At 46.5% G+C, this 24,430-nt stretch overlaps 1 protein-coding gene across 1 annotated transcript in view; it reads right to left on the reverse strand.

Moving 5' to 3' along the window:
- Positions 1 to 7,352: 7,352 nt before the first annotated feature.
- Positions 7,353 to 24,430, reverse strand: part of cdh4 (cadherin 4, type 1, R-cadherin (retinal)) — a gene marked incomplete at both ends in the record, with an annotated part of 180,779 nt that continues 163,701 nt past the window's right edge. Inside the window, 9 exons of the mRNA XM_084440981.1 lie at positions 7,353 to 7,559; positions 7,703 to 7,867; positions 8,013 to 8,152; positions 8,578 to 8,811; positions 9,288 to 9,524; positions 11,061 to 11,212; positions 13,137 to 13,390; positions 13,636 to 13,821; positions 21,952 to 22,089. Of these exons, the coding sequence (XP_084297107.1) occupies positions 7,353 to 7,559; positions 7,703 to 7,867; positions 8,013 to 8,152; positions 8,578 to 8,811; positions 9,288 to 9,524; positions 11,061 to 11,212; positions 13,137 to 13,390; positions 13,636 to 13,821; positions 21,952 to 22,089 (1,713 nt within the window). The remainder of the gene's footprint in view (positions 7,560 to 7,702; positions 7,868 to 8,012; positions 8,153 to 8,577; positions 8,812 to 9,287; positions 9,525 to 11,060; positions 11,213 to 13,136; positions 13,391 to 13,635; positions 13,822 to 21,951; positions 22,090 to 24,430) is intronic.

Here is a 24,430-nt window from a genome sequence, read left to right on the forward strand (position 1 = left end):
GAAAGTATTAAGTAAAGACTGAGTCAGAGGTCATATTATCACCACATACGCACACACACACGCACACACACATGCAAGCATGCACCTACACACACACGCACACACACACACATGCACGTACGCACGCATGCACCCACCCACACACACACACACACACACACACACGTGCACGCATGCACCCAACCACACACACACACACACACACACACACACACACACACACACACACACACACACACAGACTCACAAGCTGGCTGCCAGGGTAAATTAGGTCTGCTTCACAGTTATGGTTTGAGGGCTTGGGTACACTCACACTCCCAAAATAAGGCCCTAGAAGAACAGGCGCACACTTTGAAACAGGTGTGTGACCAAGCCTATGGGAGGAGGCACCTGCAGCTTCAAGCTGCATTTTTGTCTGATGGGTGGAGTCTACCAGGCCCTAGAACCGTGAATGTCTTATTGTCACAAACATGCTCTAGGGTTCTTTGTTAACCACACATGCACTGATGCCTGGCCGATCCCTTCTACATGTGTGCACTGTTTTATACAGACAAGCAGGCTTTGGTTCATTATGACTGAAAGTCATGGAATGACAGTCCCATTACCAAACAACTCACAATCCCCAAGACCAGTTTGACTCCTATCAAGTCTATGGCTACCAGTTGGTCAATGCTTACCATAGCCTAAATGAAAGTATGCCCATCTTTGAAACAAAGAACTCCCATTGAGGATAAATGGCAATGCACTGGCTTTCTCTATGCAGTTACAGACCTCAAATGCACCTTCCTTGAAGTACAATTACTGTACCATATTCAGAAGAAAAAACTGAATAATGCACAAACTGTTTTGTGAGTCTCTCTGATGGGAACATAAAGCACACATTTAAATGTGCACTGCTGAAGGAATGCAATTAATACAGAATGTCTGTAATATTTGTTCAAGGTTCTTGGTTTATTTTATTTTTCAAGAACCTTTTTTTTTCTTTATTGGAACCTTCCAACACGTTCTGGAACATTAGAAAGTTGGTTACAACTAATCAAACTGTCACCAGAACGTTCTTATTTTACTATGTTAAATAAATAAAACAGGATGAAAAATCATCAAAAGGCAAGCATGTTATAACTTTATAATTTACTTTATTAGCTTCTTCAAGCTTACTACACTGTTAAAGATAAATTACAATTATACAGTAATTTCCCCTTAAATTGTCTAATTAGAATGTAGATTTCTACTATATGTTTTCTGATTAATCAGAAAATACTGCAATTTTACTGTGTTTAGGCTGACAAAGCAGGGATCTGTTAATTAAAATGTGTTCTCACTTGTACTCTTAAAGTGAACTTTTTCATAAAAAAATGTACATTTTTCTACTATCTGACCAATGACAATCCAGTGCCATTGAAGGTACACAGTGCTTGGGTAGATGTGTAGAATATACAGTAACTACTGTACTATTTTTGTGTTACAGATAAGGTCAAACAATGACCATGAGGAGCAGCCAGGGCTACTGTATGAACCTAAACACATGCACACACATGCACCTAAAATGTTCTTCTTAAACCTAAATGCAACCTCCATATCATGAAAACATTCCATTTTAATCTGAGGAGAACTTAAGAAGATTCAGGGATTTTTTTTGTAAGTACGTAGTAAGTACTTAAGAACTTAAGTAAGAACGTTCCTTGCACACCTAAATGCAACCTACATAAAAGGTTCATGTTCCATTAAACAGGAGAACCAACCATCTTTTGTTTTTCTACAGAACCAAAAAATAACTTTCCCAGAACGTTCTGGGAACTAAAAATTGTTTGCTGGATCGATTCTAATCAGGCAAATGCAGACATATTGTCACGAACTAGCCTCCAGTAGGCATAAGACCAGCTATGTTGGCATAACTCTCCATCATGTTATTGTAATATCATTACCCATTATCCTGACTCACTACTATTACACATGTGTGGTGGGCAATTATTTATTTATACTAATCACTCTGGTACGCATCAATTATTCATGTAAAGCACTGGTCTGCATGCCGGAGTGATGCTGACGAATGGAAATGGGATTGGATGGATGCAGAGGCCAGAAAAGGAGTCAGCAGCAGTGGTCCGTAAGGCGGCATGTTAATGGCGGGGGGGGGGAGGGGAGGGGTTACGAAGCCCTGAGAAATCTAATGCAGTATAGGCCTCATTGTCTGTGAGTTGCTCCATGTATTTACATAAACACCGAGTTTGACAGGTGGGTTCTTATCACCAGGACAGTGAGCCCATCTGTGGTTTGTTCTGCGCCTCTCACCACTTCATAATTCACACATCCCCAGGACGGCTGATAAGTGCAAAGCAGGGACTTTCTCCACTCTGGGTAGTGGGTAGTAACATCAAATTGATTCTTTGGCTTTGATCCTATTCATGACCTGGTCTTAAAATAGCAGGAGGGATCCGCTGTGTCAGCAGAAAAGGCCTGGAGAACAGGCCTTCCCAGCGCCTTGCCTGAATGGAAGCAACTCCCATCAGCACTAAATTGTAAACAGTCAATTACCCAGCAGGCACCAGCACCAAAACCCGGCGGTCCGAGTCATTTTCAGATTGGATTGTTCCCACTGCTGGCCCAGGAGACTTGGGCTTTTTATGGGGACAAAATGAAAAGAGTGGGGCTAGATGCATTTGAAAACGGGAACTTTATTTACAACACACAAAGTGCTGGCCAGTTGCCAAGAACCAAGCTCTTGGTTGGTGCACCACTAAGCTAAAAATCAACTTCACTTTGCTTCTCTCTTTTTTCTGACTATATTGCTGGGGCAGTAGTGTGATAATGTCTGACTTCTTAATTAAAGGAGTAGTAAAGGGAAAATGCATGTTTAGTTGACAAAACTAGCACTTTTGAGAAAGTCTGATAATTGCTCTACCAGTTTAGGTCATACAATGGGTGTGACCCTGGATGACCAACTGTCGTTTTCTGCACATATCACATCCGTCACACACTCCTGCAGATTCATGCTCTACAACATCAGGAGGATTCGCCCTTTGCTCACTGATGAAATGGCGCAGGTGCTCATCACAATTGGCATACTCATCAAAAGTGGTTAGGTTGGTAGTTGACAGGAAGTGCACCACAACCGTAGCCGGGTACGACCATCCCGTTGTCGTGAGCTCACATTCTGTTTCACTAACGCAGAACGGTCTGGCCTTCTCCTCCTCCAGAGCGATTATGCCAAAATCCAGACCATACCGGGCCAATCAGGGACTGCGTTTTAACTGCTGTCCCGCCCCACAGTGGAAAGCAGCCCCTGATTTGTTTGTGTCCCTGCCACTCGCTAAACAAACATGGCGGCTCCCGAAGCAACGAGTGGTAACGTTAACGTTAGAAGAATAAACACAGCTCTAAGTGCAGTTATTGCAGAAATAGACTTAGTCACAACACTTAAACAAGAACAAGAGTATGCACTAGTGGAGTTTCTCGGTGGAAAATAAGTTTTTTGCCCTTCTTCTGACTGGATTTGGCAAAAGTTTGCTGAACGCTCATTGGCTGAAGGTGTTTGTCTGTCAAGGCAATACCCTCTCCCACATAATCGCTCTCTATGGGGCAAAGGCCAGACCGATATTGTGGAGCGAAGCAGTGAGCTCGCTAGATCGGGATGGTCATACCAGGCTACCACAGCAGCTCTGTCGAGTACTTTGACATCAAAAGTACATGGAGGTTCTGGTTGTGTCGTCTGTGTCAGGACGTTCCCAGCTCTGTCAGATAGAGAGGGAGGGTCTGGATGGTTTTCATGCTTAAAGAAGGTGCTCATGTCGCCCTCTCTGTGTTACGTGGCTATATATAATCGGGAGAAGAGGGCCACATCATCTTTGCAACATTGCAATGTGCCCTGCCTGCTTGGTCTTGGGAGTTGGGCATCTGAAGAGAGGCAGTGAGTTCTTTTTGATGGGCTCATGAATGGAGTGTGTGCGGTCCCTGATCACAGTCTGTTGGTACTTGTTGTACTGATCTCTGGCCGCTAATTCCACAGTACGTGTTAACCGCAGACTTGTCCATATGGATACGAATGTTGTTGTTAAACTTATCGGCAAGTTCCATGCCCTGCTCAACAAATATCCAACTGCAGACATCTGGGTCGCTTTTGGCACTGGCAAGAGCTATATGTATCTTCATATAAATACCATCTGCCACGCTCTGGGCAAAGAGTCTACAGCGCTTCCAATCTTCCACTGTTACACAGGCTATGACTCATCCTCAGCATTCTGTGGGAAGGAGAAAAAGTCAGCATGGGTGGCATGGATGTCCTACCCTGAGGTTACCCAGGCCTTCAACTACATGGCAGCAAATCCATACACTCCTGTGACTATAGATGGCTAACACTTCCAGCTTCTGGAGCGCTACACTGTCATCCTTTATGATAAGACAGAGAGTTGTTCTGCCAGAAGAACAAAACAATGGAACGCATTCCACCAATGCAAGAATCACTGGTGCAGCACGTGAAGCAAGTTGCCTACCAGTCTGGGATCTGGGCGATCTGGGATCTGGGACAATGGGTAATTTCTCTGCAGATTCTGTAATAAAAATGTTTTGAGAGTGTACTTTCTTTATTGTAATAAAATTGTTGAGTTTTGGGAGTTGGTTACCCTTCCCCACAAATCCACTTCAAGTTTTTACAGATCTCCACCTCGGAAGGTGTCCTTGCAGAGAAAAAATGCAGAGAAAATAGTACATGTTTTCATAAATAACCATGTACGTGTGGATGTGGCCTAAATCTGAGGAACTTGACAGTGAGTCTTCATTATTGTCATTGACCTACAGTATGGAATTCAGCAATGTCTTCGTATAGTACAATACACATGTCGGTGGAGATGATTTTTTTTACAGTATTTTTAGGCTCTGTTTTGAATTGGCCCAGCAAACGTTTGAGATGTTTCCATTCTATCTCCCACTCTACCTTTCCCTCCCTCGTTTGAGCCCACTTCCATCCTTCCTCATCCTCGTTGCTCCACAGAGCTGACCTGCATCTCTACACAGCGCTTCATGTGGTTCTCTGCTTCTCTCTCCCCCTCTCTCCGGGTGTCTCATTTAAGGCGCTTCATCTAATGAGATTACGTCCTGGGGATTAATGGTGTGGCTAATTGATAGACACACAGCCGGGGAGGATTAAATCCCCTTAAATCCCCAGCGGGTTTTTGGGGCCTTGGCTGACTAATTGAAATCACAAGGATGGACACAAATGCACTTCCTGACCTAAGCTGAGTACTCCTACTTCCTCCAGGCCACAGAGAGAGAGAGAGGAGTAGGAGGGAAGAACGCAAGGCGATGGGTCCACTGATCATCCTCCAAAGAAGGGTTATCATCTCCGCCTTCAGTCTGACCACCACTCTGGCAGAGTGAAGACTCCCAAATGATAGAAAGGAAAACACAAACTAAGTCCAGTCTAGTCAGACGACTGATGTGAAGAGAACTAATGAACCGCAGGACAGGTTGATGCACAAATCTCTTCCCTACTGCTTTTATTGAGAATTTGTATCTGAACAATGGGTTGTCCAATATTCAAGAAAATGAATTCCCACATTTTCAAAACATGTCTCATTTATTTTCTAAAGCACATATCCAGTATCTAGATGAATGAAGAAAATAATTCAGATACACTGAATAATAGAACAACTATCAGCAGGCATGTTTGTTGAGCTGTCCATAATCTCAGAGACCAATAGAAGATATGCGTTTGTCAAAGACACGAGAGGGGAGGGCAGCATTTGACATAGAAAAACAGGAATTTTTAAGCTTTTCTTAAATCTTAGAAAACAATCAGCAAAATAAAAAATAACAAATAGATCAGCAGAAACATAATCAAATCTACATCATCTTGACCAAAATGGAAAGAAATAATGTACAAAAAACAAAACGCACGCACACACACTGAAAATGGCTGGACTAAAACATCACTTAGCCCACTGAAGAGCAAGAGAGCAGCAATGTGTTTCATGAATACTTCAAAAATAGGTATCTTACAGCATTTTCCTTTTTTAGTGTCTTTATACAGAGTATATTCATATATTTCGCTGACTATTTTCACATTCTCACCACATAGCAACAAGTGCATTGAGTAAAACATTTTGGAAAACAAAAAAATCATGCACCTCTTAATAGTTTTCTTGACCTAAAAAAATGGGAATGTTCAAGGCGAGAAAAATCCTTCAAATGCTTTACTTCCAGTGCCTTCTTTCCAAGTCCCACTGTCGAATCATCCCACTAGTCAGATCATGCCTATATAAGCTTTACAGTGTGGAAAGCAACACAAAACCATACAGGGCAGGCAAGCGTCTGAACGTAAATGCTCCTAGACTAGATGGTTTCCTAGAAGAAAGGCAGGCATTCTCCGCTTAGTTAGAAAACCCCCACATTTATAAAAATGGTCACAAATAACATCAGTGAGTAGTGCTGACCAGACAATGCCTGATTTGATGGACAAATCAGATCCTCCTAACAGAGGGTTGCCTCGCTTCACTCAAAAACCCTTCAATTGGGTCAGGTTTGGAATCTATTGGTTGATAATCTCCTACAGTCTGCCCTGTTAGTGTCCTTCCTTCCTTCCTTCCTTCCTTCCTTCCTTCCTTCCTTCCTTCCTTCCTTCCTTCCTTCCTTCCTTCCTTCCTTCCTTCCTTCCTTCCTTCCTTCCTCCCTCCCTCCCTCCCTCCCTCCCTCCCTCCCTCCCTCCCTTCCTTGCTTTCCTCCTTTCCCCATCTGTGTTGCTGCAGGGTAGTTCTGTCAGCACTGTGGTGATGAGCAGAGAGGGTGCTGAGCTGGCTGGGGTCGGGGCTGTGGGGGTTATGAGGGAACGTGCCGCCTGAAACCGCTCGAATGGCAACCGACCCTGAGATAGCAGGAGTTCCATACAAAACACACCACAAAAGGCACTTTATAAGACGACAGTGCTTCTGTTCTAATGAATTTCAAGTTGACAGAAAGAGTTGCAAAGTGCCTTTTTTTGTGACACTCAAAAGAAAGATGGTTCTGTAAAGTTTGTTTTTATTCACCAAGCAATAAAGAGTCAACACTCTCAGAATGACCTCACTTCCCCTCCATGTAGCTTGAGAGGTCCGGTGGCACGAGAAAAACAAACAAAATCAACTACACACTAAAAACTTGCCACTTAAAAAAGCCAGAGTACAGTTGAGTCACAGCAGAACCTTGTGAGGGCGCTGAGGCAGGCTCTAGAGCACAGCCTAAGGGTCCAGTCCTCACATGTCCACTGTGGACCTACAGCATCCCACTGAGCTCTTCTTGGGACCCTGCCCGTGGTTTCAAGGCGCCTTCCACCCCCACCCCCTACCCCCGCACCCTCCGTGCCCCCGACACCCTCCCCGTCCTCAGTCGTCGTCCCCTCCGCTGTACAGGTCGGCCAGCTTCCTGAAGCGCGGGCCCCAGTCGTTGAGGAAGTCGTAGTCCTGGTCCCCCGAGCTGGAGGAGTTGAGGGAGCTGACGGAGCCGGCCGTGGAGCCGCTGCCCTCGTAGTCGAACACCAGCAGGGAGTCGTAGGGAGGGGCCGTGGGGTCGTTGTCGGCTGCCCGCAGACCCTAAGACAGACAGAGAGGGATGGGGGGGGGGGGGGGGGGGGTCAGCATGACAAACTGGCTCCTTCACACCCAGATGGCCGGCGCTGTCGACATCAGTGAAGAACGGATCACGGTGAAGGTGTCCAAGGGGCGGGGGGACCTACGTCGTGGATGAAGTCTCCGATGTCTCCGGGGTGGGGAAGGCTGGGTCTGACCGGGTACTGGGACTCGGAGATCACGGGCCTCTCGTCCACCCGGCGCACCCCCGACGGCTTGCTGATGATGTGGTCCAGAGACTCGGGCTGCTGCAGCTGGCTCAGGTCGTAGTCCTGCAGTGGGACAGCAGATGGGCTCTGTGAGCTAGTCTCTGAGGACGCCAGTATTAGCGGTGTGTGTCATCGTCGCCCTCGTTCTAATTATCATCATAGCTGCGTGTGTGTGTGTGTGTGTGTGTGTGTGTGTGTGTGCGTGTACCTGGTCCTCCTCTCCTCCTCCCTCCTCATCGTACTTCAGGATGTTGTCTCTGACGTCGTCCTCGGGGTCGATCAGGAGAGGCTTGGCCTGGCGCTCCTTCTCCCTCCTCTTCACCCACATCACAAAGATCAACACCATGGCTGTAATAAACACACACACACACACACACACACACACACACACACACAGTAAGGCACACAGTTACTGACTGTTTAATACAGGTATATATATATTTATATATATATATATACATATATATATATATATATATATGAAGAGTTCATTTGCAAAAACAGATGTGCATTTTGATACATTTTGATAAATCATTTTTTCAATCAAATGTCAACATTAAATATCAATTAAATAACAGTTTGATGGTTTTGATTACGTAAAGAAGAGTCTTCTTTATTTAATCAAAACAACCCAACTGTAATTTAATTGATATTTAATGTTGACATTTGATTGAAAAAATGATTTATCAAAATGTATCAAAATGCACATATCTGTTTTTGCAAATTAACTCTTCATATATATAGTGTACTGTATCTATGTGTGTTCTACTCACTAAGCAGTATGATGATGCAGATGAGTATGGCGATGATGGCGCCGGTCCCCAGGCCAGCGGCGGCCACAGCTCCGGTGGTGGTACAGTCTCCGTCCTCGTCACACGGGCACACCTTCACCCTGATCACAGACCTGTTGGACAGGGGCGGGTTCCCCGAGTCGGACACAGTGACGGGGACGTCGTACACCCCCGACTCCAGGTAGGGGATCTTCAGCCTCAGCTGGGCGTAATCACCTGAGCACACACACACACACACACACACACACACACACACACACACACACACACACACACACACACACACACACACACACACACACACACACACACACACAGAGCACAGCAGTCCGTCAAACTGAGACAGGGGGCGAAACACTGGGGTTGAGACATCAAGCCTCTAGATCTGAATTGTCCTCGGCAGAACTGAGGCAACTCATCCATCTGCAGTACGAGCACGGCCTCTCGTCTATCAGAGTGCGGGGACATGACAGATCAGATTTTTGTCACAGACCACGGGGCGTAGGTCGACACGAGTCGCCGGGTGAATTCCCCGTGAGCCCGGTGACATCTGTCACACCCCGCTTCCTCATCCCTCCGTACGTCAGACACGGGTCATACGAGGTCAAACCGATCTCATGCAAATATCCTGACGAGGCCGCGATGGTTCCACTGAAAAGCCCCGTCACACGACGCGGGGCGGCCTCTCTTACCGCTCAGGCGGGAGATGGTCCAGTTGCGCCGGACGTTCTGGGGGTAGGAGGACAGCTCGAAGACGAAGGGCCCCACGTTGGGGTCTATGTCGGCGTCGGAGGCGGTGATGTTGACCCTGGAGCTCGGCCTGGCGCGCTCGCACACCTGGGCCTCCTTGGGCATCAGCACCGGAGCGTTGTCGTTCAGATCTATCAGGTAGATCTGCAGGGTGCCTGTTCCACTGGCTGGAGGGGAACCTGAGCGAGGGGCGAAGAGAGACGGAGTGAGGTGACAAAACAGCACCTCACATCCTGCGGAAGATCTTTTGATCGGAATTGAATTTCCCCCGGGGGAGATGTTCTGAAAGGAGAAGACAGACGGAGATGGAGATAGTGATAGCGAAAAAGACAGTGATATATTATAAAAGAGAGAGACCGTGCGAGAGAGAGAGAGAGAGAGAGAGAGAGAGAGAGAGGTGGGGGTGAAGATTCCACAGACATATATTGTTAAAACTCTCCCAGTGAGGACAGACATAACAAATGAGACGAAATAAATATTTCACTCCCCATGTCTGGCATCAGCTCTCCCAGAGGACAGAGATTCGGAGAGGCTTTCACAAGACTACACATGCTCCTTCATACCAGGTCTGTTCTTTACAATACACTGAGGAGAAACACACTGTGTCCTGACTCAACCAGTTCAAGTGACACCGGGACAGCAAAAAATCAAAACAACAGAATTTACAGGTACAGTCAGTATGATTATGACAACAACCACCATCAGGATGTGTGAATATGCCGACAACCACCATAGCAACAAACACTTCCTACTCTGTGACTAACATTGAGACCAGTTCAGTAAGTTAATCTTTAGATAGGTAAAAAAAATACATTAATAAAATCAACTACACCATTATCTACAGTACAGTCAATGTTTGAGACGCTCAATTCTGGCGTAGGCTTGATGTCCTGGCCGGCTGAACATCACTAAGGCAGACCTTTCAGAGTCGACCTTTCTCTACTTTATAACTTGGACTGCATTGCAGATGCGGAGTTCATCCAATCTCATCACTGAGGAGTCTTTTCTATCACACATTAACGAGTGCATCAACTATTTAAAGGTCCACAGCCTCGGTCTGCCAGGGCCATCGACTGGCTTGTCTGGAACGACTGACTAGACACTTTGCTGCAGTTCCCCTCGGTTGAGCAGAATGAGTACAAAATCTTCAGACAAAGTCGAACAGGATATCTTCATATTAGCGTTGGCATTTTGGAATCAATATGCAGCCGACACTCTATAAAGTGTCTCTCTAGTAACTCTAGAGTTATACCAAACTCGCGTTTGAGGGCAGTGGAGCTCATTCCCCACCAAACTAGTCCCTTAACATCACTGTGGTTTATGAAACACTTGAGCCTCCCATGTCAGACAGCGAGAGCAGGTAACTCTAGATTTGTAATGGTTTGGGTCGATTGGTTTTATTTCATAGCTGGCCACCGCAGCTTGGCCAGTGCTCACCTGTTACAGGCAGATACTTAAATCTGGGAGCATACGCACACACACACGCACACACGCACACACACACACACACACACACACACACACACACACACACACACACACACACACACACAGAGCACAGCAGTCCGTCAAACTGAGACAAGGGGCGGAACACTGAGGTTGAGACTGATCAGGCCTCTGGATCTGAATTGTGAAACTCATGAAACTCACTCCCATGAAACTCACAGCTTTTGTGGTTCTTTCCCCCTGATTGAACACAATACATACTCACTTACCAGACTTACCATTGTCCACAGCCAGGAACGTGGCCTCATAGATATTGTTCTTGACATAGAAGGATTCTCTGTCCAGTTCGGCCAGGGTGGTGATCTGACCGTTGGTCCTGTTGATCCTCAGCCAGTTGGCAGGGTCTGACAGCTTAGAGTACCTGTCCACACAAACACACACATGGGAACACCTCTAATGATTGGCAGCAAACAAACCATGACACACAGTAATACAAGGGGATCAAAGAGCAAATAAAGGAATCTGCTGGAATAGAATGGTGAATGCCTCCCTCACTTCATACTCTTATAGTATAGTTACATTCTATATGTCTACAGTTCTTGGTGACCACACAAGGTATTATTGTAGGAACCAATTTGCATCGACAGAATACATGCCTACATGTAATGCCTACCTGCAAAACAACAACTGTACTCTGCTGTTCAATATTCTAAAGCAGATGACAGCTCACGTCACAAAATGTAACAGTTTGAAACTTTTAATTAAAGTTTCAAACTGTTATGCATTTATGCACTTTAATTAAACAAATAAAGTCCACTAATTGGATACAGTTTTATTGCAAATTAAGTGTTACTTTCTGAAAGTGCATTGATGAGCATTTGAGCAAAGGTTAATTACTATGAAGGTGTGATCAACTCCCTGTAGGCTAGCACTCCGTGTTTTCACGGGTACATGTCTATATTTCTGTCCCTGCATCACATGAACCTGCTGTGAAGGTATTTTTTATAGCATGGAGACGGTGACGAGAGAGAGAGAGAGAGAGAGAGAGAGAGAGTGAACAGGAAGGAAAGGAGGGGAGAGGAGAGAAGGTGTACTTGTGGTGATGAGGAGAAGTGGGCTGATTAGAAGAAGGCGTTGGGGGCGGACACAGGTCATAGTGCCAACAGAGATGTCAGGGGATAATGGCAGACAGCTAAACCCATCTCCATCCATCCCCTAATGACACTCACTCCTCCCCAGTTAACACTTGCAAACCACATCGCACAGATGGACAGGGCTGGCAGACTGGTGCACAGAGGAGGAATAACTAGGAAAATGACAAAATGTCAAAGAGAGAGTCACTGACTCAGGTGTCAGACTGACAGACACACGCACGCACACACAGCACATTTCCCCCCCAATCGTGCGTGTGTGTGTGTGTGTGTGTGAGGTCAGCTAAGTGAATCAGCAGGCTGTCTGAACATGAGCTGCCTGTCTGCAGCCAAGACATCTCTTGAGAGGACAGATGCTTTGAGCGACCGTCAATAACAGACACACACGCACACACACGCACACGCACGCGCACACACACTGACTGAGAGGGTCAAAGCAGGAATAGAGAGAGTGATGCGGGAAGTGAGAGAGAGAAAGAGTTATTTCTCTCCGAGAAGTAAACAACGTCGCCGAACTAAACACTGCAGATTGAATGGATTCGATTTCCCAAAAAAGGCAAATTTTTTAAAGTTCATCTTCCGCCCATCAATTCTCTAACATTCAGAGAGGGCCTCGGTGGACAGACATGTCAAGTGGAATCGATTCATCGGCACTGAATCTGGAAAGGGGAGTGGCTGGGTGCCCTTTGACCCTGTGGGAGTTCTCTCCAGGAATGCCACGCCGGGTCGATGCTGAGATGGCACGGCGCCCGGCGTGCCACCCCGCCCCAGGGGCTCGGCCCCGTGCTCGGAGAGGAGAGAGGGATCGATGAGGAGCGGCGGGTCCATCTCATTACATGATGACCTCTCCAACCTTGTCTCCAGGCAACAAAAGAACGATTGGACCTTGCTCCTGAATGGGGGTCAGTTTAGAATGTCACTGCAGTGGAGTGACAGCTTTGTGGTGAGCGGCTCTGAGCTAAAAAAAAAGAAAGAAATTAAATAAAAAAGCCGAATCATGAAGTTCAGTTTCTCTCCTGGGCTCGGCCAAAGAAGATCTCAGACATCTACAGTGAACATAGTTGTGCATGCATTCGAATGACTGCTTTAAAGCACAAAAGCAGGAAGTGAGTGACCATAGCACACGTGTGTGTGTGTGTGTGTGTGTGTTACGTGGACTGGAGCCTCTATAGGCGACCCTGGGACAGCCCCTACCTGACGGTCTGGTGGATGAAGTGGTCGGGGTCGGAGGCGGAGAAATCGATGACGGTCGTCCCCGCTGGCACGCCCTCCTCGAAACGGATGACTTTGGGGTTGACCGGGAAGACGGGGGGCTCGTTGACATCCTGGACCGAAATGGTGACCCCCGCGGTGGACTGCAGGGATGACTGGATCCCACTTGCCAGGTGGGCCTGGTTGGAGACCACCACTGACAACATGAAGGCCCGGTTCATCTCAAAGTCCACCGACTAGCGAGGTGGGGGTGGGGGGGGGGGGAGAGAAAGGGAGACAGGAAACGAGGGAGAGACAGAGAGGGAGAGAGAGAGAAAGAGGGGAAAAGACCGGGGAAGACAGACAGACAGAAAGAAAGAGAGAGAGGCCTGGTGAATGTGATGTCATGGTTATCACAGGCAATTCACAGTGGAGCCCTAAACCGCTGAAGTGCAATCGTCGCAAATTATTTCGGCAGCACTAAATTGGTTATCGCCGTTACCTTGACCACAGTGACCATGCCGTCGTTGGTGACGGGGTTGGTGCGGATGGTGAAGTGTCCACCCGGGTCGCCGCCGGTGATCCGGTACACAGCATTCCAGTTGGGGCTGTGTGGCTGGTCCCTGTCATTCACCGTCAGGTTGGTCACCACTATGTTCACCTTGTTCTCCGGTACCTCCCCTGAAAACTAATGTCAGGGATTGACGGAAGAAGGGGGAGGAGGGAGGGAGGAGAGTGAAGATGGAAAACGATTAGCTTGAATATGTGCAGTATAATAGAGAAACTTTCCCATTACAATAACGCAGTCTCCGATTCCTCTATTTGTACGAAGATCATCAGTCAAATCAATTGATTTGTTCAATTATGGGTTTACCCATTTAATGCTAGCACTGCACATTCACCAAATTTATGTTCTTATATGCACTGTAATTAAGTCGACGGCGCAAACAATCTTTTGGTAATGATCTTAATCATTATTCCAGTCTAAAATTACTCTCTCTTCCAAACCCTTGTATGTCATGAGCAAAGTCAGTGGCCGAGTTCCAGTATAAACCAAGAGAACGGGAGACACTCCTCCTGAGCAGGAATGTAGTCCTATTGAAGATTCACACACACACACACACGCACAGATCTGATTGTGAGGAAATAATGGGTGTCCTCCTGGGATGCGTTGACTGGTTTATGGTGTGTGTCTGCCAGCTGCTGTTCACTCTAATGGCTTCATGATGGCAGCGAGGCTGCATCCACAACCTCCAGCCCACCCACCTGTCCTCCACAGCATCACCAAGCCGATAAGCAGAGCAAATTAAATATGCACTCTCTCTCTCTCTCTCTCTGGTGTGCGGACTCCTCCACTTCATTTGCATCCCCAGTTTCAGCACACATATGAAAGCTTGTTAGATGACCATGAGAGAGGGAGAGAGGGAGAGAGAGAGAGAGGGAGAGAGAGAGAGGGAGAGGGAGAGAGAGAGAGAGAGAGAGAGAGAGATGGAGAGAGAGAGGGAGAGAGAGAGGGAGGGAGAGAGAGAGAGGGAGAGAGGGAGGGAGAGAGAGAGAGAGGGAGAAGAGAGAGAGAGAGAGGGAGATGGAGAGAGAGAGAGAGAGAGAGAGAGAGAGAGGGAGATGGACAGAGAGAGAGAGAGAGAGAGAGAGGGAGAGGGAGAGAGAGAGAGAGAGAGAGAGAGAGGGAGAGAGAGAGAAAGAGAGAGAGAGAGAGAGAGAGAGAGAGAGAGAGAGAGCAAACAAACAAACAGGATAAGAGAGCTCTTCCACAATGTCCTTGAAAATAACAGGTCCTTCACTGATAAGGCGCTTGGGACATAAACTAGAGCCCCTAAAGGTAGCAGTTCTCAGGAAGGTGGACATCTTATCCATGTGTTGATACAGATCAAGTGCTGTGGACCAGTGCTGAGGAAAGCAAGCTCTGGTTTTTCAACCCCCGCCCCCCAAAAAAGAAAAACCTTTGTGAAACCGTCTGGACTTCTAGCTAGTGCATACTCTTGTTCATGTTTAAATTGCTGTTATTAGTGTGGTTGCCCCGAAGGTCAACTCACTCTAGTACTTGGTCAACTTTATTTGTTGGTTTGTTTGTTTGGTTTGTTTGTTTGTTTGTTTGGTTTGGATCTAGAGCAACTCCAAAAGTTTGCCACGCTACTCCTCCCACAGTTCTAACGGCACACACATGAGTCATATGTCCAATCGACCGGCTTCATTGGGAATCGTGTGCTTCCTTATTGCTAAGCAATATCTTAGATAGTTTAATTTATATTAATTTATTAGTGAATAAAAATTCCCCATTGACTTGAGTGGGAATAGGGAAAATCTCAAGTTCAAATATTTTTCTCTCGGAAACCTTAAGGCCTACAGTTACCAAACTTGGTACTGGGTTAACAGTCAAGAGTCCTACTCAGGAAAAAAATAATTACACTGATGGACCTCACGGTGGCGCTATAACAGCCCACTTTACCTTTTGGTCTGTAACTCTTGAACCATAGGTTGTAAAATCAAAATTTCTTCTAATTTTCTTTTTCGCAGGATTCCTTGGATAATGACGCATCTCCCCATATTGGCCACGCCCATGCATCTCCCCATATTTGCCACGCCCATTTGCGTCTTCTACATTTTCTGCCATTTTTGCTTATTTGAATAACGCTGCGCCAAAACCAATTTCAACCACACTTGCAATTTTCCCAAATTGCACATTTCTAGTTGAGTCTATTTCTGCAATAACTGCACTTATGGTTGTATTTATTCTACGTTAACCTATCGCTCGTTGCTTCGGGAGACTGTTTTGCCAGCGGGCTGTATTTCATTTTCACGCATCATCTACGGGAACCAATCAGTGGCTGCCTCCCCACTGGAGAGCTCACTTGCTCTCCACAGATCAGTTTGGACTTCTTCCTATCCACATCGATTTCTAGAAATCACATTTTAACCACATTGGCCCAGTTAAAATGTGATTTCTAGAAATTGATGTGGATGAGAAGAAGTCCACACTGATCTGTGGAGAGCAAGTGACCTCACGTGATCAGGATGGTGACGCCAGGCTAGGAGAGGAGTGCCTGAGAGTGAATAACTCTAAGAACTGCAGCTTGACCACTGAGATCCCGAATAGTATGGTACTCGACACATATGACGAGTTAAAACGGTTATATGGGCTCTATGACTTTTTCGATGAGATCTTGGTTGATAACAACATAAAAAAGACAGCACTAAGTGGGAATAAAATGTCATAAAAACAACTTTGAGTAAAATGCTGCACAGATGACTTGGTGTAAGGGTCATTACACCCTCAACACAATGTGGGGGGACACATCGCTGTTGGGAACTGACGTGAGCCTATCTTCTACCTTTCTAATGTTAGACAAGAGCTGCATGCATTGTTACACCTTAACGACCTGGTGCACCATGGCAACCAGTTCTTTTAACCAGCAGTACGCTTCGTTAGAGCATTTCATCGCATCAAAGAAAACTGACAGCTGCTCTCAAAGTACCTGTTATGGTACGCTTCTTTCTCTACCCAGGCATGACATGAACTGTCTACTTGCGGGCTTTAAAGCTACTACACCCCTTGGCTCCACGCCGTTTTACAAAGTTAGAGTTTAGTTGGAGTCACTCACCAGACCAAAGAGAGAGAGAGAGAGAGAGAGAGAGAGAGAGAGAGAGAGAGAGAGAGAGAGAGAGAGAGAGAGAGAGAGAGAGAGAGACAGAGAGAGATTATAGAATGCTGAATAAAGCCTAATGAGTTGTGGCAAGTACCATTGTCTTTCTGTTTTTCACATAATGATGAACATCACACTCTGTTTTTTATGCCCGTGCACCCAAATGAATAAAACATTTGGCTTTTTTCAAATTAGAAGCAATATATCTGCTTGGTTTACGCCCCCGCAAGCAATTTCACTTAATGAGTGTGCTTATGTTTTCTCTCTCGCTCCCATAGAGAGCAGGGCATTCTTACAGCATCTGTTATACACAAATAATTACTGTGCTGTGTGGGAAGGAATGAAAAGAGATTGACACACAATAAGAAAACAGCATCAGGCTAGAACCGCTTTCTTATTATGCAGGATATGTGTGTTTGTGAGATTGTGAATGTATGTGTGTGTGTGTGTGTGTGTATGTGTGTAAGAGAGAGAGAGAGAGAGAGAGAGAGAGACGTGTTTGTGTGTGTAGGTAACACTGTATGTTCTCATGCCTGCTCGCGTCAAACAGTAGTTTGAGGGAGCAAGCAGCAGTGTTTCTCTGTGAGTATCTCTGTCATGTCCTAACTGAAGTTCATGCCTGTCTATATTCCTTTAACATCCGGTCAGGTTCATTATATTTTGATTTTAACTTTCATTCGATTTTTTGGGGGATCTGAAAAACTATGCATTTTTGGAAAGGGTATTTGGTATAAGGGTCTAAGGAATCAGAAAATCAATGGTGCTCATTCCTGAACGCAGTTAAGAAAAGGTTAACCCAACTCCACTTACGAAGTTCCCGGGACAATTCTAGCATTCCTGAATGCTTTCTTATCTGGGATTTTTTCCCACCTTGCTTAAGCTTAGTGTGCACGTTGTAAGAGCCAGCGGAGAAACATCTCACTGCTCATTTTACCGGTATGTTGCATGTGACGAATAAAACGTCAAATTTGCACATGAACTTGAACATCAATCATGTCAATTGGGAACTTTTTCTGTGTGCACACGACCCTGTAGTTAGGAGCTGGCGGGGCGTTTATGTATGCAAATTCAGGTGTACAAGAACGCACGTTCAGCTTAAGAAGCAGTGGCATTCCTCATTTGGGGTAACACAGCTGAGAACACTTTAGCGGTTTAAGAACACATTTCCACACGTTCATGAATCCAGCGGAGATCTTTCTTAGGGTTGGTCTTACGAAGTTCGTAAGAAGACATTTAAGAAGACACTTAAGAAAATGTTCAGGAATGAGGTCCATTGATTTTACCTGCTAAACATACATTTTCAGGGTCAAGGAATCCAATGATGCCATCACAATTGAGGTAGAATGGACTGAAATGCATTTTAATATACTTTTTATTGAGGAGTTAACAGATAATTTGTCTTACAATTTAGCAAGTGTGAACATTGGATGTTTCTGTAAGCATCTTCAACATCATGACATGCACGTTTGGACCACAGTATGATCATGATTAAGAAACTGTTTTCATTAGACAGTCTCTGTACATCATCATAATCATTATCATCACTTTCGTGTATCTCAAGTTTGGAATCATCATTGTTCTGGCACTGGCTGCTGCACTGACACGTCAGTACAGGCTTCCTTAGCTCTGCAGGAACATCTGCCAGAAGAACAGTTAGATTTACATTTTCATTGGACCATCTCAATGATGGCCTTTGGGTTTGGGAGGATCTGGTCATTGGTTTCAGCATACCATCCCAGCTGTAGATCCTGCAGAGCAATGACTGCCTGTGCCCATACCCTTGTTTGGACATATACTCTCAAGATGTGCTGCTTCAGAGCTCTAAGTGTTGAGGGAGTGTTCAGGAAGTCACTTTCTGCCATATGTCTGCAGAAGAGATGCCATCGCAGTTGAGGGATTGTATTAATGTTGATACCCTTGGCTGAGTAAGCTGCACATACATAGGAAGTCAGTCTTGACAGCATTCCTTCCCTCACTTCTGCTTCACCCAAAAGCATCTGTAGAGCAGATCTGCAGCCAGGTTGCCTTGCCTATATGGGAGAACCTCCCCGTGGTGTCAACCCCAGTGAATGCATGGAAGGCTGGCAAAGCCTTTGCTCTTTCTTTACTTAGAGTTTGCAGCAGCTTGCTCAATGGGAGCAATTTGGGGTTCAGTGTCTTGCCCAAGGACACTTCGACATGTCATCTGGAGCCGGGATTCGAAACGCCGACCCTACGATCATTGGACGACCTGCTCTACCTCCTGAGCTAAAGCCGCCACCTTCCTGTTCTTCAGCAAGAGGTCATAGTTTGCTGTAACTAGCACTAGAACATCCATGTCTGGCGGGAAGGTGATAGTTTGCTGTGACTAGCACTAGAACATCCGTATCTGTCAAGAAGGTTATAGTGGAATAAATGCGAAGGGTCCAGAAACTCAGTCGCTTTCCGATTCCCAAGGAGCGTTACCAACAGGCGTAGATCAAAATGCCTCTGTACGCAATTGGATAGACCTACAACCAATCAGGGAAAATGTCTCTATGGCTCTCCTCTGTTCCGTCATCTTATTAAACCCGCCCCTTATTACACAAACAGTTGTGATTGGCACAAACAAATTTCTGTTCGAGCGGATTCCATTAGAACGGTTGGATATCCAGACTGATCTGCGGAGTGAAATCGAATGTGAGCTCACAAGATCAGGCTGGCGATGCCAGGCTTATAGTTTGCTGTGACTAGCACTAGAACACCAACTGTGCATCAGGTGGATAAGCAGTGTGTCTGCTTCTTCATGGTTATTCACTTTGTCAAAAAGCAGTATCAGTAACAGTATATCAATGCTCTGCGGAAGCTTTTGGATGAAGCAGAAGTGATGGAAGGAATGCTGTCAACACTTGCTTCCTTTGTATGTGCAGCTAACTCACCCAAGACTCACATCAAGACAATCCCTCAACTTTGATGGTGTTCGAATCTGCCCACTCCAAAGTTGACTGATTCAACGCGACATTGCGAGAGCTTCTAGGAACTCAGATTACTTGAGAGGAGGACAATTGGTAGCCTAGTTGGTCGTAAAAACAAAGTAACAAAGTAGTCTACCCCCACCTCCCCCCTGGTTCAACAGCCTACTACGATTACTCTTTCACTTCGCTCTGTGTTGTCATTTGTTGTCTATGGTTGTCATGGCTATGCATCAACAATGATGTTAAAATCGAATCTCCCTCCCCCATGGAAATCAGTGGATCAGTGGAAGCAATGTCACACTGAAGTTTTCAACGGAGTGTAACAATTCTGCCTGATAACAGCCTGTACCAACATGTGTCAGTGCATCAGCCAGGGCAAGAACAATGACGATTGTCACGCCATGATGCACGAAAGCAATGATGATGATGATGATGATGATGATGAGGATTATGATGATGTATAGAGACTGTCTAATAAAAAAAGGTGCTTAATCATGATCATACTGCAGTCTAAACGAGACAGCATGTCATGATGCTGAAGATAGTTCTCACAGAAACGTTCACACTTGCTAAATATTAAACTCATAAGACAAATGATCTGTTAACTCCTCAATAAAAGGTAGTTCTATGTTAAAATGCATTTTAGTTTGTTCTGCCTCATTGTTGTTGGCACCATTGGATTCCTGGACCCAGAAATTTTAGGTTTGGCAGTTAAAATCAATGTTCCAGCTTATTTAGAAGCCAATATATTACAAAACACGTTTTTACGGCTGCCATTTTGTACAACCCAAGATGGCTGCCAAATAGACATCTGGGCAAATGGAAAAATTGACTTTCTGATTCCTTATACAATACCCTTTCCAAAAATTTATAGTTTTGCAAATCCCCTGAAAAATCCAACAATATTATATAGCGAACCTAACTATTTCTACACACATTAACACATTAACATTTCAATCGCAGATGGCTCAAATGAAACGCATGAAAAACAGACAGGAATCAGCACGTAGCTCTCGTAGATTTATCTGTGCCGTTTCGAGCCAAAGCTCTTCCTCAGATGTCAGACGCTGCATTTCAAATGAAATGCAAACATTAAGACACAATGGACGTCTGAACTGTTAGCAGTATACCTATGCTAGTGGAGATGCATCATTGGTGGAGCACAGGCTTACTGTGCACTTATTTCATTTGATTCTACTCCTTTTCCTGATTTTGTATTAGGTAGCAGGGTGGCAGCCCATTCACCCAGCAACAGTACAGACGGATGGTGGATTGGGGAGAGAGCGGGGCAGAGCAGGGGCTGTCAGACAGACACAGACAGGACAGGGCTGTTTGGAGGAGAGGAGCAGTTTTGTTCTGCTAACTCCGACTCTGACAGCTGGGAGCTCTTATCAGAGCATGCGACTGTAACTCTTCGGGTATACGCACACCGATGGCGCCCCTACATCCACCGAGAGATGGATTGCAGTGTGTGAATTGGAGACACCAATCTCTCTTTCTGCAAATGGATGGACGCGGGGGGGGGGGAGGGGGGGGCCGTGGAAGAAATAGGCAAGCGCACGCACAGGCGATCGCACGCATGCACATATATCTGTACCCACACACACATACACACACACACACACACACACACACACACACACACAAAGGACGCACAGGAGACAGGGTGAAGTGGGCCAGCTGGATGCAGCCTGTCTTCCCAGTGAGGACATATGTGGGAGTGAGGCCAGATGCCTGCAGACAAACCAGGGCCAACAGACGGACTGCTGGCAGAGAGAGTCGGGGGGGAAGGCATCTTCCCTCACCAAACAGCACGTCTGTGATATTACTCTCCTTCCTCGCCCCCTGTCCCTCCATGTGTCGCTCCAGCCCACTCCAACCCCACCCCTCTTCCTTGTTCTCACTACCCTCTTATCATCTTTCTATGTCTGTGACTTATTTTTTGTTCTTGCCACATCTCCCCCTGCTCCCTCTTGGCTTTCCAGCCAGTTCAGCTGTGAGAGACGCTGTGGTGATCCGTTCTGCAGATAGCATCAGGCTAGTGTATCTCTACTGCAGTACAGAGGGGGGCCGTCCTTCACTAGCCTGGAGGAGCAGGAGGGAGATCGCTAGATAACCTATCACGGAGGCATATCACCGGGTCCAGGGCAGCCCTTGGTGTGTTGGGTGTGTTAGGTTTGTGTGTGTGAGTGTGAGAGGGGGGGGGGGGGGGGGTTGACTCACCGTCCTGGCAGTAAGCTCAGGGGGGTTGTCGTTGATGTCGGTCACGGAGATTAGGGCAGTAGCCGTGTTGGACAGGCCGAAGTTCAGGTTCCCCTCCATGTCGGTGGCCTGCACTATGATGCTGTACTGGGACACTTTCTGTAAAGAGAGCACACGGTCATGTATGTCAGCGCAGCAGATGAGAATAGACTGAACTGTTGAATGGATGAATGGATGAATTAATGAAGGAATGGATGACATATTGCAGGGGCCAACAGCAATTACACAGCACACCTGCTAGCACGGCTTGACACACACACACACACACATACACACACACACACACACACACACACACAAACATCAAGTAAGGGCCGTGAAGTGAATTGAGGGAGCAATGAGCGTCAGTGAAAAGCTCATCCATTATGGCTGAAAAGTCCCTGCATTCAGCTCCAGGAGCAGCCCCCACTCATCACTCATTTTAATGGAGGCGCTGCCACTTTAAGAAGAACCACTACACTGCAAATATCATAGAAAGTGAATGGACATTATTTAGTCCAGTTAAAGAGAGTGAGACTGTATCCAGAAGCAGTGTTGCAGTACAGATCACCACAGAGAAGTCAACAGCATACTCCTTGAGACGCACAGTGGATTTCAATCTCCCTTTTTCCTGTCCTAAGGTATGCAATGAATCTGCACCATGTGTGCACAAACACACTCAAAAGAAAAATAGGAAATCAGGAAACAGGTGTCTGTCTAAGTGCACACATTACCATACTGTATATGCTACAGTACTGTATATCCACATTCCTACACACTGGCACTGTTCATGGTTCTGACAGGTCAGCCTGTCCCCAGCCCCATCTCTAGTCATAGCCTGGTCCAACACTGCATCGACAGTGTGTGTGTGTGTGTGTGTGTGAGAGAGAGAGAGAGAGAGAGAGGAGCAGGGGCCCAAAGATCCCCCACTCTCTCTCTCTCTCCCTCTCAGAGCTCCCGCTTCTCTGTGCCTCTACTAATCCATTTGGCTAAAACCCTCCATTGTGTTGGAGTGGATACTGTGCCATCAAGGACAAGTAGGTGTGCAGAGTGGGGCGTTTGGGTTGTGTCGTGTTCAGCAATGTACAACCTCCTCAAAGCGGCTAGTGCTGGCTGTTGTCACCAGAAGCACAGGGGTCAGGGTCCAAGGGCGGGTAGTTTTGCGATGGCAGACTTCTCAGCCTCAGAATGTCTGGAGACATCTCCATTGAAAATAGTTGCCAGAACAACGCTGAAAACCGACACTACCAATCAGAGCCACTGCCTACAGTACATCTCCAAAAGGGAGAAGGACCCGCCTAACTGGAAATTATATCCTGCCCCTATCGTCGTCCCTAACTGGAGAATCAAAACAAAACAAAATATTCACCGCCCCATTAGGAAGGACCACCCTAGAGACTTGGTTTGGCTTTGGTTGATTGGTTGATTGGTTCTGCAATGCAGGTTTTTTTTCAGTCTCTCAAATCGTGAGTGAGGCTCGTGAGTCTAGAGGGCGGGAGACACCGACGTTGGAGGTAACTGGTCGGCCCTGACGGAGGTCAGCTACGGGCGTGGGGGGGGGGTGAGATTATTTATTTTCTCTCTCCAACACTCTCCCTCTCTTTACCGCTGTCCTCCCTCATTCTCCCTCGGTGCCATATAGCCCCCCCCCCCCTCCCTTCCTCTCTTCTCCTAACTCCGTCTCTCTCTGTGCGTTGGCTGCAGAGGGTTTAGTAGTCATGTCAGATGATCCTGGGAGGTCTTTTAAACCACTCAGCCTCAGCTGGAGTCATGCCGAGTCCCGCCGAGGCATCAGCTCATGTTCATCTGCTCCAGACGAGCCCTATTAATGAAAACTCAATACAAGCTGCCCTTTATTAGACTCATAATGAAATATCAATACGACCCCCCTTCATGGAGCACTGCAGTAAATAGACTCAGCCATGAATCTGTTCCTCTCCAGACTTCTGCTCCAAGATCCCCCCCGTCCTCCCCTACACACACATCAGGGCAACTTAAGGTCTGCTGTGTGTGTGTGTGTGTGTGCGTGTGTGTGGCCATTCAATTTGAACAGAGGGTGTTTATTTCCTCCAGACCTGGGGAGGGTAGGTCAGTGTGACACCAGGTGGCACTGTCACACAGAGGGGGAAATGAGGCGTCCTGCCCTGAGGCGCTTCATTCCTCACCTGAGCCTAGTTGTGAGTTTATGTCCCTTCTAATGCACACACACTGAATCCTGCTCCACTGGGCAGAAACCGGCATGGACACACACACACACACACACACACACACACACACGCACACACGCACACACGCACACACACTCACTCACACACACTCACACACACACACACACACACACACACACACTCACACACACACACACACACACACACACACACACACTGTATGCGCACGCACGTACACACCGGACACACACTCACAACTTCTCTTCTGTCCTCCCTAACAAGCCAAGTAGTCT

This window comes from Borostomias antarcticus (assembly GCF_949987555.1).
Source record: "Borostomias antarcticus genome assembly, chromosome: 7".
Taxonomy (NCBI): Eukaryota; Metazoa; Chordata; class Actinopteri; order Stomiiformes; family Stomiidae; genus Borostomias; species Borostomias antarcticus.